The 18,126-nt window shown below is 37.6% G+C and overlaps 1 protein-coding gene across 7 annotated transcripts in view; it reads right to left on the bottom strand.

Moving 5' to 3' along the window:
* Nucleotides 1-15,726, bottom strand: part of LOC105059782 (BEACH domain-containing protein B) — a 116,465-nt gene extending 100,739 nt beyond the window's left edge. For 3 of the 7 annotated variants that reach the window (XM_019855599.3, XM_019855597.3, XM_073244033.1), the window contains exons 1-5: nt 15,538-15,675; nt 13,530-13,781; nt 8,721-8,784; nt 1,756-1,963; nt 1,034-1,210 (exon numbers count right to left, since the gene is read on the bottom strand). In XM_019855599.3, coding sequence (XP_019711158.1) covers nt 1,034-1,210; nt 1,756-1,963; nt 8,721-8,784; nt 13,530-13,651 — 571 coding nt within the window. In that variant the 5' untranslated portion in view covers nt 13,652-13,781; nt 15,538-15,675. Of the gene's footprint in view, nt 1-1,033; nt 1,211-1,755; nt 1,964-8,720; nt 8,785-13,529; nt 13,782-15,258; nt 15,275-15,537 lie in introns of those variants that run through there. The other 4 variants (XM_010943215.4, XM_019855596.3, XM_029260367.2 and 1 more) reach the window with 4 other exon arrangements.
* Between the last annotated feature and the right edge of the window lie 2,400 nt (nt 15,727-18,126).

An 18,126-nucleotide genomic window follows, 5' to 3' on the forward strand; every position in this document is an offset into this window, starting at 1 on the left:
AAATAAATTTTGCATATTTTCTAGCAACATATTTTTTATTTTTAATTATACTAAATAATTTTATTTGTTAAATAGGTTTTTAGTCTGACCTGCCGACCCAACAATTGGATTGGTGATATAGTTATTTGGCCCCTCAACCAGGAAACTGTCCGGTTCACTTATGATAACTATGCCTTAGATTCCAGTATTGCATAAAAAGAGTAAAGAAATTTTTCTTGCACTAGAAGCAGGTGCAGAATTAGATCTCTTGTTTTAACTAGACATTCTTTTTGGGTTATGATTAACCTTCAAGCCTTCTTCCCATTTTTACCTCAATATAACACCCTCCTCAGTCAAGCCTTTGACTATTTGATGGATTTCTCAACTCCAACTCTCTCAATGTTACAAACTGAGTTTATAATTAAAAATGAACTCAACCTACTGCCAGCTAGGTCATTTTTTATATCATTCCATTGCCAAAGTAAAATCATGCCTAGCAAAGCATCAAAGCCATGGGAACAATGGAATGATAGCTTTTTCTTGATAAAATGTCAAGGACCCCTTCACCAAAACTCATGGACAGTTTTGTGCTGGCTGAAGAAATCGATATTCTTTCTTTTAGCATTCTTTATGGGAAAGCAAATGTTTGGCTAAACGGCTTGCCAGTTAAAAACTCTGGGCATAGGAGAACAGAATAGACTTGATCGCATCTCTATGACTACTTGACCTATTTTATTGTGTAATACCATCAATGAAAAGAAGTAGGTCTAAAGGAGATAACGATAGCTAAGGTTCCCGTTCAGAACCATCAAGAAGAGCCGATACATGCAAAGCAAAATATCATACAGCTGTTATAGTCCATAAAACAAAAAGGCCATGTGGAATATAGTACTGGTGATACCATTACTTCAAATATATACTATTAATTATATCCTTAAGCAGAAGCTTTCGATTTAATGTAACATAATTTGATATAAAAAGTTGTCAGCAAGAAATAAAAAAGAAAATGCTAAAATAGAAATCATGAGCATGTATGAATTACTTGAATGATTACCTTTCAAAAGCGCAATGATCTTCTGCACCCCTCCGTAATAGCTAAATACTTTGCAATTGTGTATTGAACGAGTTACAATTGTTAGGCAGTTTAAAACATACAGAGCTTCCGTGCTGAAAGTTAAGCTTGTTGATGGCTCTGAAAGGTCAGCATTAGCTTGTGCAGCACTATTGTTCACTGATTTAAAATAAAATTGAAAAATAGTTAGCTAACATATACGAATTTATAGTAAGTTCATGATCAACTGATATAAAGCAACAACAAAATGTGCAGAAAATCAATATCATAATTAAATACCAAAGGACACACAGTCAATGGTTATATGATCTTTTCTCAGAGCTTAGGCAAAAAGTTCTTAGGTGCATCATTCAAGTACAAGCATATTAGAATTGCACAATCGCAAACTAGTTTAAATACAGATTACGTTAAAAGCATTGGCCGTTGAAAAAAAATAAGACATACATGACATGAAGCACATCATCATAACAATTAAGTGGAAGCATACATTACCAAAACATTAAAAGAGTCATGGAAAAATTTGCAAAAGCATGACTGTTTGACTAGAATAAAGCTGTAAAAGAGAAAGATGAAGTTCTTAATTCCTGAATTAACTGATGTAAAAAGCATGAATAAGTGTCTACCTTCATGTGCGCAAAGAAAGTAGATGAAAATGATGGTTAAGATTTCCAATGGAATTTTAGAAAATAAAATGATTCACTTACACTCAGCCACAAGAGAAGATATCCGGGCAATCTCTTGGATTAGAATAAGAATAACCTCAGAAGGATGCCCAGCAGAGCATCCCAGAATTATCTCCTCGGATCCTGACGCTCGCTCAGCGGGTAACTGGCCACCAAGCACAGGCTCCCAATTTTTGTATGTTTGTATAAAGTGCAGGAGAAAAACTTGTAAAAGATTCTTTTTTTCTGTCTATAAAAATAAATAACAAAGAATAAAAGAATAAGAGTTCATGAAAACAAGAAGCAACATGGAACTCAACCAGGAAAGTGTTCAAATTTTATGAATCAATACAAAGTTCCATTAATTCATGAATTGACAGTACTATAAATTAATATTGTATACTAGGTTTCCTTGATTTAGAAACTTCAATGAAGTGGTCAGACTACTAGTTCCAAAGCAATAAACTGACATCAGCATACCAAACACCATAAACAATGGAAAATGCTGCTAATAGAATAGTGGGGCCTACATGCTTATCACCGCCACAAATGAATTCAATTGCTATTAGTCCAATAAACTAATGAAGAAATGAAACACAAAAACTAACTCTCAAAAATCATTTTCCGAGATAATCATGGGTTTAGAAATTCTATATGCAACTACAAAATGGCACTTAATTGTAATGCATTTGAAGTATAATTGGTAATGAGATTTACAAAAGCATCCCATGTCCTTCCTAGCAAAGTAACATCAGCTTCTTGGCCTATGGCTAAGATCAATGCAATTTGGAAAAAGACAAGGACAATAGCAAGAGAAGTCGATCATTGTTTGCATTCAATTGTTTCATAACCAGTTGTGAATTCATATCAATCTAGATGAAAATAGTCTGAGGAAATAATTTGGATAAATTGAACTAGTAAAAGACAAATATTAAAGCAAAAGAAAATCAGCAGTGCTGCAGTAGTTTGTTGGTTACTAGATGCTAAAGCAAAAAAAGATTGGCAAGAGTCTAGTGATTGCTAGATGATCATGATTAGTTAATGCCAGACCACTTGGGAGTGGCAAGTAGAGGCACAGGCAGACCTAAGTAACATAGGATTAAATAAAAGTTTGGGTCATGATTCACCTGATTCTTATGTTACAAAAAATAGAGCAGGAAAGGCAAATTTGGCAATTCTAACAATTATAATAGTCAGAATTTGCATTTTGGGCTTCTATGAGATGTACGAGTGCATCAAAGCAACTCAAGGGTTGATCAGGTGATCAGCGTGGACTGATAGTTAAGCTTGCCGCTTGACAAGAAAAATAAGACCCTAACTCAGCCAGGGAAACCACATTCTTTCTCAACTAATATAATTCATGTAAAATGCCTTTCAATGGCCAGCCATAGGGCGCTTTTATAGCTTTTCTTCTTGGGTTGTCTCACGAGCGACCTATCAGTCTATGACTCTTAATAAGCAACTAATCAATCTCATATGGACACTCAAAATCATTCTTAAAATGCTGCCCAGAGTCCCATAAAACCCAGAAAGAATACCAAAACTAGGACCTACGCACACCAATCCACCTTAAAAATAGGACTCCAAAAGCAACTCTAAAAATCACCTAAAGCAAACTCATTTGTTCCGACACCTTGAGCACTAGGTCATCTTAATTCAATTTCAATTCGACCTTATTGTGATCAAAGACCTGCTAGAAAGGATGAAATCATGAATGATGATTCTTTAAAGCAACTAAATCATTCTAACAACTTTCCCAATAGGATGAAGCAAGGACCCATGTTTACTTCAAGCGCAATTATTTTTCTCTTATCATAAACATTATTGTGCTTATTTTGAGATAATTCCAGAATAATGCATATGTTGAATAACAAAATAAGACTGAACTTCATAGTTCAGGCCCAAGAAATCCAACTTCAACCTACCTTAGTGGTCCTATATGCTCATTATGCAATTTAATTTATTCCAGAACCCATGTGTACACTTTAATAGGACTATAAAGTGGCAAGCATATATGCTACTTGAGCACACTCATCCAGATCCAAAAATCTATATGGGATATGTACACTTGGATGCTTATGAAGTTCTACAGTTGCCACTTCTACAGATTGGTGAAGAGTTTAACTCTTCTAATAATAAGTTTGACACACCATTTTGACGTTAAAAGTGTGTATTTGTTCTTTTTAGTCACTGGCCAACAACACGGTTAGTGAAATAACTCTGCAACATGTTGTTTTTCCTGCATCCTTAAGTTATTTGGGAAGTTTGAATGAAGAACATGTACTTTGAAAAACCTTAACAAACAATACCTTCTTATTTTTAATATTTAATGAATGATACTAAAATTATACATAATTTAGTTAAAATTATAATTTATCCTATGTATTCCCATATCTCCATTTTGATCTTTTGCCAAGTCAAATACTTGGATGTGTCCGAATCCGATTCTCTTATCTGTGTACATACAACATGGGCAAGCACAGACCAAGGTTTCACAAGATTGGTTCGAGAAGATTGGAGAGAACTTGGGTTGGGCTAGTTAGGCCTTAAACCTCCTTAGGAGATATCAAAGCCTACTAAAACACATTCATAGTTCAGTAGAAGTAAAATGATAGGGGGAGGCATGGGACTCGCATACATCCTTTCTCATCTCTAGCTCCCATTCCCTCATGGGAGCTAGAATTTCAAGAATCACTAAAAGGTTATTGGTCTTAATAAAGCAGATCCACGTGAGGAATTTCAACAAGGACATAGGGATTGTTGGTTGTGCTGAGCCAATCAAGCATGTGATTGCAAGGGAAAACTTGTATCACATAAACTGGAAGGCTATTAGGTAAAACTTCCAACCTTGCATCCTGTATGCAGTTTGTTTCAAGAAAATTTTTGCATTCTTTCTGTATCCTGGATTCATGACTTAAGTTTTTAATCCACCACGTATCGAACTGTTGCAATTCATAATCAACGTTCAAAAGATTGTCTTTCAACAATCCAATGAATGACTACAACTAACACCTCTCATAAGAACTACAAAATTTTCCATAATTTTTTATGACAGTACACTTGTCATAATTGGTCAATCATTCTTTTGAGTTTACGCAAGATTATGCAACCTAAACCAATCTACCTTTTATCCAATCTTGTGTGCCCTCAATACCATTTGCTGGTCTAAAAATACATTATCACCATGCTCCTAGTAACCATCTTCCACTCATGCTTATCCTAAGCTTCTTTTCATAGCTATACTGTCAAAGCTTTGTTAGATTGAAGAACATAAATTTATGACATTGAACAAGAATAATGAAAATAAGGAACAGGTCAAACAAAAAGCATGCATACCTAAGCACCTTCAACAAGGCTTGCCATACTGTACCAAACCAAGCACTATGGGGCGTACCATACTATCCTAGTTCGGTACTGGCACACGGTATGGGGGGCATACTAACACTCCGTACACTGAACATGCTCCGTACCAACATAGTAACAGGTTGGCAGCAGTGAGGGGCCCAGTATCTAGAGGGCGAACCTTGAGCTTCAACTTATCTATTAGTAATAAAACTTAAAAAAAGCCACTACAAATTCTTAAATGATTACGGGGCAGTACAATAGACCATGATTCCTCTTATGGCTAAGGATGGGAAAGCATATCAAAGTCCTAATTAGGGAAACCTTGGGCCCAAAAGTCAGTCTCCACCTGACAATTGATTTTTAGACTTTTTTGATATGGTTATAATGAATGGCAAAGCAAAAATTTTAAACGAGGGGCAACATTAGTAATAGATGGTTAATAAGTATATTACATTTATATCTAAAGAAAATTAAAGCATGCCATGAAAATTTAATAGACAATGCAATGTATGCAAATTTGTTTAATGAAGCTAATACAATTATACGAACATTAATGAGTGATATTTTCAGTAGGCAACTTTTTCCGCTACAAGAAATTCATTATAATTCTTATATCATCCAATATATTATTTTTTAAGAAAAAGATATTTAGCTATTATGCTCTTTAGTTCAACAAATAAAAATACTACAATTTATAATTGAAAACTATGATTTCTATGATTTTATTAGACAATTGTCAGTTTTAATAAGTCAAAATAGTAAAACATTAGATGGGAATGAGAAAATAAAGCAATTAAAAACTAGGTTATGATTTATGAATGAATCATAAGATGCAACACAAGTGCAAGATATATAATGGAAGAGAGGCAAACTCTAGATTGCAAACCTTATAGCCAAAATCGTAAAAGAGCATATTAACAATTGAAAACTAATATAGAACATTCTCTAGAAAAACTAATACAAAACAAAAGATAAATAAATAGATTGTCGGTAGGTTCATGTTGGTGATCTAGTTTTTCAATATAATCCATCTCCTAACATCATGGATAGGACAGGAGGGGGAGGGGATGTGGGAGATGGTGCACAAAAGGTTCATTGAATCGATACCGAAAGGCATACCAGTCACCAGTCAGTGATCGATTTGGCATGGTACGCATCCATACCATGCCATTCTGGGGCAGACCAAAACAAAGAGAGATAAAGAGGGAGAGAAGAGGAAGAAAAGAAGAGAGGAAGAGAGAGAGGGAGGAGGGAGGGTCATCCAAGCAAACCCTAACCCTAAGCCAAGCATGCACATGCAAGAAAGAGAGGAGAAAAAGGGAGGGAGAGGGAGAGGGAGGGAAGAAGGGGGAGGGCCACCTCAACAAACCCTAACCTTAAGCCAAGCATGTGTGTGAGAGAGTGGGAGGAGGAGGATAGAGGAAGAGAGGGAGGGGTCTACCATCGACAGGCAATAGGAAGCACGGACCATCGCGAGCAACTAGGGGGATGGAGGCAAGCGACGAGCACTCTATTGATTTTTTTTGAGCCAAAGATAAGCGAATTGAATAGCAAGTAGTCAAGATTTTAAATCCTGTGGGACGGAAGTGTCCCGATATCTCCATGAAACGAGACACTCCACTGTCTCGTCCCATCCCGATAACCGTTTCGATCATACATTCCGGTAGATATCCTTCATCTCTCTCCTTTCTTTATTCCTTTCTTTATTTTTTCTTTCCTTCCTTCTTTTCTTTCTTTTTCTTCTATCTTCCTTTCTTTCCTTTATTTTCTTTCTTTTTGTCATCCCTTCCTTTCTTTCTTTTTTTTCTTTTTTCTTCTTTCTCTTTCCTTCTTCCTTCTTTCCTTTGTTTTTATTCTCCCTTCCCTCATTTCTTTCGTTTTTCTTCTTCTTCCGTTCTTTCACTTTTCCTTTTTTTCATCTTCCTTTCTTTCTTTCCTCTTTCTTCTTTCTTTGTATGGATGGATTTCAAAGTCCCAACCCCTCCTAGTCCCCTTTTCTCCTAGGAACGGGACGAAATGACCAAGATGCGCCCCATCCCGTCGGAACGTAAAACCTTGCGAGCAATAACTAGCTTATCTCAAATTTATAGCCAGACCATGCTGGTCCCATACCAGTCATTGGTTCGATATGCCTCGAACTAGCTAGTTTGGCACAATTCGACAAACCTTGGTGCACATATTCAGCCACATGGCTAGAGTTCATGCAAGCCAAACCAAGCATCAAGCTGCTCAGGCTCTACCTGATCTATAAGGTAGTTACTAGAACTCCGCTCCAACTCAAGCCGAGCTTGATATTCCTCATTGAGGCTTTGGCTCATATAAGCTCTAAGCCAAGCTACTAATGAGCCAAGCCAATCTTTCTTTTATTTCTGCAACTCATCCATGTTCAAGCTCGACTCATCTATAAACCAAGCTTCAAAACCTATCTGAGCTCGCCTCATTTTCTAAGTCAAGCCTAAACCAAGCCATGCTCAACCCAATCCCAAGCTACTCATGAGCAACTTGGATCTCTAAAGCCCTACACAGCACACAAGTTTAGTGTTATGATAACTAATGATGACTGTGATTAATGGCTAATCTTCATTAATGAGGCATGACATTAGGAGAAAGATTAAGGATTTTTTTTTAAAAGATCATTTTAAATAATCCATACTCTTATCAGTTTAATTGACAAAAACAACCATGATTGAACAAAAGGATTTGGAATAGGAAATAGGAAAAAAGAATAATGTTATTGAATAAGTTTCTATTTGTCCAAGATGATATGGGCATGTATTAAGTAGGCGCCTATGCAAACTTATCTCATCTCTCTTTGATCGTGGGATCTCAAGCAAATTATGGTGAGTTGTGCAGTAAGAAAATAGGTAGGGGGCCGCTAGGTTACAATTGAGACTCTAGGGGGTGCAACGTCAGGTAAACGAGGGGGTCCATATCATACAAAAACTCTAGATATAGAGAATTTCCAAAGTCATGGGGTGCCATGGCTGCCTCGTGGCAACACCATAGCTCTACCATTGGTTATAATTACAAGCCATAAGTTGTCCTACAAATAGGAAATCAGGACATCCAGACAGGCCCTCATGAATAAGAATTTAAGTCCCGGTGGGACAACAGGGTATCCCACCATCCCAATTGTCAAGCTGGGCAATGTTCTTGGTGTCAGGAAAAGACCAAGATGGACAAAGATAAGGACAAGGCATCCACCATCCCAAGTGTCAAGATGCAGCCCATACCATTCCAAAGAAAGACTATAATGGTCCTGTCCTGCAGGATAAGGACAAGGCATCCACCATCCCAAGTGTCAAGATGCAGCCCATACCATTCCAAAGAAAGACTATAATGGTCTTGTCCTGCAAGATATGAATCCTTGCTGATGGACTTCAATAAAAGAAACAAAAATGACAAGCCAGCCATGATGAAAAAAATATAGAGATAACATAACCATCCCAAACAGAAAAAAAAGAAAATCAACAGAACTAGGAATACCAGTCAAGTATCATATTTGAAAACTATTAAATGATAAAGTGATAGAGACTTTAATAAGCTAGCATGAAACTATTTTTGATTGACTTGCAAACCCATCATCAATAAAAATACTTTGCAAATGACTTGATTGTGAGCAAACCAGAAAGTCAAGCAATATGAACCAATAAAACAAATACCTTATCAATGGCATTCTCGTATCTCTGCCAAAATGTACTCAAGACTGCCTCCTCACCAATATCCCTTGAAAGAGAAAAAAAAAGGCAAAATATGACAAATTATTTTATGATCAAGCTCACATAATAAACTTTCAAAGAAAGAGTGGTTAAACAAGATTGATTGCAAATATAGGTTCCATAGAATGTAAATTATTTATATGGCAAACAGTCTCTTCTTTATAGAAGAAATACGTTTGTACATTTATTTTATAGCGCGTACGGAAGTGCAATATCATCCTTATTTCATCATAGTATTAACCCAGCAAAATAGAATTTCGCAAATCGGATTTCACAATAATCACTATGTAACAGGAAGTACATATAAATTTGAAATCTTCTAACAACCAATGAAAAGCACAAACAATAATATACTTTCCAAAAATTAAGAAGACTAAGTAAAAGGAAAAGAGAAAACAATTTATGAAAGCTTTGTTTCAGATATGACATGTTGCAGCAACCTTTCTTGTTAGCATGCAAAATGCCAAACATATCAATTGATAGTTTGCTAAGATTAGCAAAGTGAACATTATGTAGTGATTAAAGGAGGAACAATTCGAGAAATGCATTTCTAATGTCTAGGGAGAAAGCACTAGCACTCAATGGCTTCAGACTTTTATTTTAGTAAACATGTTGTAGTCATCATTCAAGATGATATCATGAAAATGTTCATAGTTCCTCAATAATCCAGTTCAAAGTAAAGATGCATAAGGTAACACAGGGCGCTTGAAGGGAGAAGTGTCACTACATTCAGAGTTCTTTACGAAAAAATTACAGAAAGGTCCCTTGTATATAAGGGTTCATTTAGATACCACTTTTCTCAATCATAAAAGGTCAGACTACCAAAAAAAATGTTCAATGCTACTTTCCAACTTGCACAGAGCTAAGGCATTGTAAATTGCCATACCACCACTAAAGATCAAGATATAGCAACCAACATAACACGGAAGAAGAAAGTGGAAGAAATGGAAGGAAGAACAAAAGAAGAAAAGAGACAGATCAGTTTTTTCCCATCCTACCTATGTGGCCACTTCAGGTTACCAAATTTGTCTAGGAAACCTCATTTGCGAAGAAAATGGAATCTGGTTCCATGTAAGAGGTAAATGAGGCCCATGTTTGTTTAGAAATATCCTAGTTGGTCTCTAAGTTAATATAAAAAGCAGGTGGAATCCTAATCAAGTTCATTCAGACTTTTCAGGAAAATTCAAAAGGACTCTTGGGAAGTAGGCGTCCTTTCCTATGTCCAGGGACAATGTATCTTATTATAGTGCAGCTGCATCAGCAGCAGCACATGTGATGTCTTATTGGTTGCACAATCACCTCTTAAAGAATTGTTTCACTTTTTTCTCAAAGTTCTATCTAAAGTACTTCACACTAAAAAATCATGGGCAGCTGTGACATGACAGAAAGAGGATTCAAGTCTTCAAGTCTATGATCACGATCCACTTGAATATTCAGCAAAAAATGCATACTTTGTGCCTGGATGTCAAATGAAATATGTATTGGCTTAAGAATTTTGTTATGCACTTCTGTCAAACAACGGTTTTCCAAGCAAGTATGTGGCTACCATGGGAATGACACAAGCACCTTAGAAGAAAATTAGGCATTGATGTTTTACAATGGATTTGGTAACACTCAAGGTCTGACGGACCGATATTAGGGCTCATACCAACCAGCGACCGGTTCGGTACGATACAAGTCCATACCATATAATGTCAGAGTGTGCCGAATCAAAGAAAGGAGGGGGGAGAGAGAGCAAGAGAGGAGAGGGAGGAAAAGGGAAGAGAGGCGAGATAGAGAGGCAGGGAGAGGGAGTGAGGGAGAAGGAAAGAAAACCCTAATCCTACGAAACCCAGAGTCGAGGAAGGGGGGAGAGGGAGAAGGAGAGGAAGGGAGAAAAAGAGAGCCATACTGTTTGGCTAAACAAAGTTCACTATAACGGTCAATCAGCCATCATTGGTCATCTTCTACTTCACATACCATGGAGCTTCGAAGCTCCCATCATGGCAGAAGAGGGGGCGGGGGAGAGAGAGAGAGATCGACTGAGACAGAGGACGGAGCAAGGGAGAGATCGAGTGGAGATTGGACCATGGAGAGTTGGGATGGGGGAGGGGGCCTCGAGAGTTTATTAAGGACCGAACCATCCCAACCACCATAACCATTCTGGTTCTTGACCATTTCAATTCAATACAGCCCGAATCACTCTATATGGGATGGTTCGACTAACTTTTATGACAGTCATGTGGCCATACTAACTGAAATGGTATCATTTATCATCCATCTTTAAATTCATTTTTCCAATGACCTAAATGAAACCAAAATTTCCGGCACTTCTTCATCAATGATCACCATAACTCACTTTCAACTGCAAGTCAAGTTCAGAATATTGATGCACTTCAGCTCCTAATCATCCTCTAGTTTCTTGATCGTCAAAGATCTTTCACCGAGAACTTTATTTTTTCAATTTACAGTTCTCCTACAAAGCTGGAGACTCTTGTATGCTTCATGAAGGCCAACGGATCGTATTTATAGATTACATAATTGAATTCATTGCAGTTAGAAGGGGCAAAGGTGGAGATTTGGCCTTCATTCAATCAATAATCTTTTTTATCTTTCCCATATGCTCCTTTAATTATCCATGGATAAGCTTGTGATAGAAAGGATTATTTTCTACTCCAACAAACCATTAGAGCTGTAGCTAACCAGGGGGTAAGTAGATTTGACAATTGATAACCACCCACAAATTAGCTAACCATCAATTAAAGATATCCGCTATTTGGTAGACGTTTCTATGATTGGAGGGAAAAGTCATGGAAAAAGTGAAAAAATAAACCAAGAAGATAAACCTCTAGTGGTTAACTTTATTTCACCCTCCTTCACAAAATAAAGTTAACCAAGTTAAGTGGCTTTTGAAGGCATTGACTGAGTAACCTCAACCCCCACATTTTTGGAGTGTTTGGCAGGTTAAATTGATGATCTGCCCTTAACTAGCTGCTACAATGAAACACACTCTACATCAGACTGCTACTCCCTCATTGAAGATCTGACCTGGCCCTTGCAACTTATTTGAGTCAAGTTGAGATTACGGCTAGAACTGGGCTCAGGCAGGGCCGACTTTGGGTCAGGCTTCAAGATAGGCCCGCAACAATTCAGACCGGGCTTGGGCCTAAACAAAGTGCCTGTTTGTTTTTCGGGCCGAGCTCGAGCATACCTTTGGCCCGACCCGAGCCCGGCATAGGCCCAAGCCCAAATTCGGGCCCGATTAGAGCCCAAATATCTTTCCATCTTCCCCCATTGTTACCATTCCAGCACGATCCACGACGATAGGGGAAAAGCCAATGGTGCGGAGGCAGGCGAAGATGGGGGACTCAGGGGTGGAAAGGACAGAGTCCGGAAGGGACTAAGGAGGTGGCTTGGAGACAGGCGAGGCCGACGACGACGAGGAGTTTGTAAGGGAGGGAGCTGATGGGGTTGGGGAGGAAGGCGAGGGCGTGGAGGGGGCAGCAGAAGGGGTCGGCAAAGTGACAAAAGTTGTGAGCGAGGGGGCGGCGGAAGGGGTCCGTGACGTAATAGAAGCGACGAGCCGCAGGCGTGGTAGATGAGGTGGGTTGCGGCGACAATGGAAGTGATGGTGAGGTGGGTTGCGGCGGCGAGGTCAGCAAGGCAAGCACCGATGATGAAGGCACTGGGCTGGGTACTCATAGTGGAGGGGGAGGAGGAAGACTGGAAGAGAGCATGCATGGGGAGAATGGGAGGAGACATGGGGTTTGGATGGAGTAAACGAGGAAAGGGAGAGCAGAGGGAGGAGAGTAATGGGGTTGGGCCGAGGTTGGGCTCGGGCTTGGGCCGGCCCGACTGGGTTCGGGCTAAGCTCGGGCCTTAAATTTTAAAACATTTTCGGGCCTAAACCCAGCCCGAAGCCTAAAAAAATATTTTGGATCGGGGTCGGGTAGGGGTATGGCCTAGCCCGGTCCATTTCCAGCCCTAGTTGAGACCCTATAGATAGAGAAACAAATACCAGGATTCATCCTTATGTTTAACATCTGCCCCCTAAAAAAGAAAACATAAGAAATAAGCAAAATGACGATGACAAGGCATAACTATGCATCCTAAAGCCACAATCCTGTATGCAGTAGGCTTGGCACAATGGACACTCTATAGCTGGTCAATATCATAGACTGTCATATTCCTTCCTCTTCCAAAGAAGATCTACAATTTATAACATGGTTTGCCTAGTGACGAAAAATCTAACATATTCTTCAGCTTGCATTTGCAAGGGGTGGTTTACCAACATCATAACAGCATATGTTATCATTTTAAAACTACAATTAAAGCAAGAGCATGCAAAAAAAAGTTATCTTTTTTGTTTAGTTTGTCACTGTTTGGAGTCTATGGACTTCCACAACGCATACATAGGTCTTCACAAATGCATGTATTAACTCTGTGCCCTAAAGTAGGATCACCTCAAGACTAGAAAGTATCAGGTCTTTTTATTGTTGCTTTCACTGCTTTTTAATGGTGGTCTTCTGTTATGTGACTTTTCTTCTGCTTTTCAGAAAATGGGGATTTCGAGCAAGGAGGGGAAAGGTGATATAAGAGAGAAAGAACTAGAACAGCAATATGAACATCATTTGTCCGTATATAGCACTAAAAGCCAACACAATACTAGTCTCAACACACACCTAGCTCAACAACCAAGAGAAAAAAAACACAGAATAATCCCCATCATAAAAAGACAAGCAATGTCATGGAAGTGATGATGAAATATCATACCCGAAACGGAACCTTGGAGAGGGCGCGGAGAACTTGTCTGCATGAACCCACGAGCCACCCTCCCCGGTTTGGCCACCAGATGATCTCCTAATAAGATCAGCAACGCCCTTGACAATGTTCATGCTTGATAATCCAATTTGTGAGTCATAGACCCCCTTGAAACCCCCAATCGAAACATGCAGAAAGAATAAGTACTTCTGTGCCCCATCACAAGTCTTCCATTTTTAAATTCATAACCTGCCAATGAGTTTCCTGCAATGAGAAGAAATGCAAGAAGGCCATGATAAAAAAATAATAACAAAAATAGCTACTCCACATAGCACCTTTAAGCTAAAATTGAGAAAGTCAAAAAGGCAATAAAAGGAATGTTAGGCCAAAACAAACTGAACGGTGAGCTCGGTATATCAAAAGCCAGCAAGAAACAAAAGTTTCAATACAAGCACCAACTGAACCTCAATCCATGAGCAATGTCATGTAGTACCTGATTGAGAAGAAAAAAGCATTGCTTATGTATTAATTTCACCAGCAATTGCCATTTGCATCAAGATGTTGCATTGCACCAGTATTCTCCATGGCACAAGTCAAATGTATGATTTGAATTACCCTCCCATAAGCATCTATGCATTCTTTTAGCTACTACTCAAATAGCTAATCATGTACTAGCAATGCCATTTACAGTCATAGTTTTCCATGTTCCCCCTTGTCAAATGTTCCAGTCAAAAAGGCATTTTTATTTTAGAGCACAAATGGCCGATTATTCCATATTCATTATTGAATTCTTCAACATAGGCCATCAGCCCTTTTTTGCTGTCCAAAAACCCAAGGGTTGGGATGAAGTAACATCAATGCAACTTGTAAACATCGGAACTATCAAGAATTGTTGACACATCAAGACATAGTGCCATGCTACTAAAATTATATATCCCAATGAAAATAATCTTCCTATGTTTCACCAGTAAGAAATGAGAAACCCATGTCAAAGGAAAGTCAAATTTATTGTCAACTTGCCTAAAATAGTTTGTATTCATAACATTCATCCTTCAATCATCCAAAGAACTTCTATGGGAATTTATACTGAATCAGTCTCATTTTCAGTTAACATGTGCATAATATCATGCCTGCTCCTATATATTTTACTAAGAAACTGCTACAAAATAATTTCACAACAACTTCCTCTCAAAGTTTTGAAAAGTGAAACCACTCTACATGGAATTATGTCCATATATCTGGCTATCAAATAGCTCATCTACATATGAGGACTGGACTTCAGCAAGTCAAAACAGGAATATAAAATTTCAACCTATCTTGCTTATTCAGCAGAAATATCCTTTCAGCTCTAGTGTGCCAACTTCTATGTAGATTCACCCTGCTAGCACTTTCCCAACTCCTTGAACGGCAGACTAGCTACCGATAGAGAAAAACACTAAGGAACAAACTGCCCTGCAATTAGAACCCTAACAATGAATGTGTAAATTTCACCGTGATGCTAACAGGCAACATTGTAAAAAGAAACGATGCCTATAGCAAAAATAACAATGATGATGATCAAATATAATAAAATAAAAATCAGCTTCTCCTAATCAAAAATCAAATAAACTGGAGAAAATCTACGACTTCCAAAAAATTTGCACAAATATAAGAAGGCAGCAAAGATTTAGGCACAGATATTCATAGCAAACGATAAGTGCAGCAAGATTAAAGCGAGCTCAGAATAAATTTTAGATCCAACCTCAACAGATCATACGAAAAACGGGAAGATGGAGTCGACAAGTTACGGCTCGAGGAGGGGTAGTCGGAGAGGCTCAGAGGTTGGAAGAACCGTCGGGAGATCCACATCTAGAACTAGGGTTAGGGCTTGAAGGCGAGAAGGGATGGGAGATCAGCGCAGCTAGTTTGGTTCAGACCTTAAATAAGGAAGAGGGAGGACAACTTGAAGAACAAAGGCCAGATATAGATGCAGAAAAGAGAAGAAGGGGGCGAAGGGACAAGCATGATATGAGAGACTAACCGATGGGATTGAGAACCGGAAACCTGGGCCGCAGAGAACCACCGCCGATATGACCGCCGGAAAGGAGAAGCGGAAAGGGAAGGCGGAGGAACGGGGCGGAGGAAGGCGATCGGGATCGAGTTGGGATGTGAGGAGCCGGGGCATGCGCAGGGGAATCAATCGCACCACTTCCCCTTTCCGCCGAGCCGCGGCTTGGGCACGGTTGACCCAGCCGAGTTATATGGACTGCTGTAATTTCACCTCCAGTGGGGGTTAATTGCTGCCAATCTGACTCTTTGACCTTTGTTTCACCAGTGTCCTGACGTGCCATGCACCTGACAGGATTTGGAATATTGTAATTTTTATTATAAAAATATTCAGGGAAGCAGGTTGTAATTTTGACGTTGGGAAGGAAATAAAAGACGGGAATCTCTTTTCCTTGAAATATTCTACGTGCACAAAGCTTATTCTTTTATGATGGTAGAGATTAATGCATCAGCAGCCGGGTGAGAGACATGGAAGGAGTGTAAGAGCGAAAGTTGGGAGAGTTTGTACTAGGTTTGTTGCTATTGGTCCGTATAAATTTAGAGGTTACGATAACTTTTTTAATGCACACACTTAGAGAAAATTGCTTTTGGGTGTAAGTAGCTGCAAAGTTATAGCTTATTTTAATAATTTTATAAATATATTTTTTTAATCTAATATATCTCCATCCGTGATTATAGAAGAATTACCGTTCACGACCTAAAACCATGAGATAGAAATTATGATAATTGTCGAAGAATTACAGTCACACCTGCAATCTAAAACCACGAGATACAAATTATGACAATTGTTACGTACTCATAAATTTTTTTTCCATAATTACATAGCCATAAATGAACAATAAAAAAAATAATTATTAATATATAAAATTTAATTCAAATGATTGAATCAAAATTGAATGTCAATTAAATCAAAACAAATATTTGATAAAATTAATATTAAACGAGATCTACCATCAATTCTGATAACTCTAAATCAAACAAAATAGACTAAACTCTATCTCTAATCACACTCCCATAATAAAACTCTCATCAACCTAATTTTCTGAATCTATAAAGAAAAAAATAAAAAAATTATTATGAGTTAAACAATCCAGTAAGTAATGAATACTTCAACTAAATAAAGCAGACAATAATTATATACACGTCAATAATGAGTACATTAGTTCAAAATTCACATCTTAATGTATCTTATTTATCTATATTTGTATATAGAATTTTAATTCATCACAAAATAATTTATATTCATATTTCAAATTTTTCAAAAAATTATCGAGTTCTGATCAACCATAAGTTATGATCATATTTTTTTCCATAACAGAATCATAATACCACATATCATCTTGCGTTAGACTACATATCATCTTGCAGCGGATTATATGTCATCTTGCGATAGGCTGCATGCTATCTTGCAATGAGTCATAATACCGCATATCTTCTTGCAGTAAGCTGTATGTTATCTTGCAGCATGCTGTGTACCATCTTACAGCAAATCCTTAGAAACAATGAATCTACTAGCGGTTTGTCGTGATGTGTTGCTGATATGTCGCATATTCACTTGCGACATAAATCTTTAGGATTAATCAATTATCAATGTATTAATCCTCATTAGTGGAATTCTTTACATAACTAGATTGACAATTGATATCATCATCCATTTTTATATCTTGTTTCAACAATAATATAAATAATAAAATATTAAATCAATAAAATTAGATCGTTTGTCATAATCCACACGTTATCATATTTATTTAAAAAAAAAATATCTTCAATATTCAAAATACCTTACATCATATTCACATAATGAATTAAGACAATTCAAAATTCATCAATTTATTAATTTATAAATTATCGACTAAATTTACTAAAGGTGAAATACTACTTACATCACAAGCAAATCCAAACTATAGATCCAATTAATTCAAAAAATTCTTCTCTAAGCTTGATAAAAATCATACTTCGATCAATTTTATCATAATTATTTTAAAAATAAAATTTTTAAAATCCAATATCTCCATAAAAGTTAGCTAAATAATAGTGTCCGAGATTTCTGATTAATCAATTTAGATCAACTAGAGAAAAACCCCCCTTTTGTTCTAAGATCCTATAATTTGATAGAGAGAAAAATAAGAAAGAGAAGGTAGAGAGACAAATTCGGGAGAGAAAGTAGAGAGAGAAAGAGAGAGGGAAGAGGGAAGGTATAGAAAGATGGAAGAGATAGAGAGTCTCTCTGTTTTTCTTTTTTTTTTTCTTTCTTCCTCTTCTGTTGGTTAGGCAAAACAGGGGATTCATGAATCCCCTTCTTCTCCCTCGATTCAAAGGGGTTCTTGCCCGAAAAGGGTGACTGAAGGTCCAACCCACGATGGTGCAACCATGGCTCCCCGATCGGATATTCGACGGTATGGATGGTGTCGAAAAATAAACCCACATGGACAACCAAAAATAAGGTAGTTTGAAATCTGATTTTTTTCTCAAAAATCAGCATGTAAATTATGAAAAATCTCCATCTAAAATTCAAGAAAGAACCAAAGAGAAGGTTTTCTTAAGGGATTACCTGATTTTAGGG

This window comes from Elaeis guineensis, chromosome 10, assembly GCF_000442705.2.
Source record: "Elaeis guineensis isolate ETL-2024a chromosome 10, EG11, whole genome shotgun sequence".
Taxonomy (NCBI): domain Eukaryota; kingdom Viridiplantae; phylum Streptophyta; class Magnoliopsida; order Arecales; family Arecaceae; genus Elaeis; species Elaeis guineensis.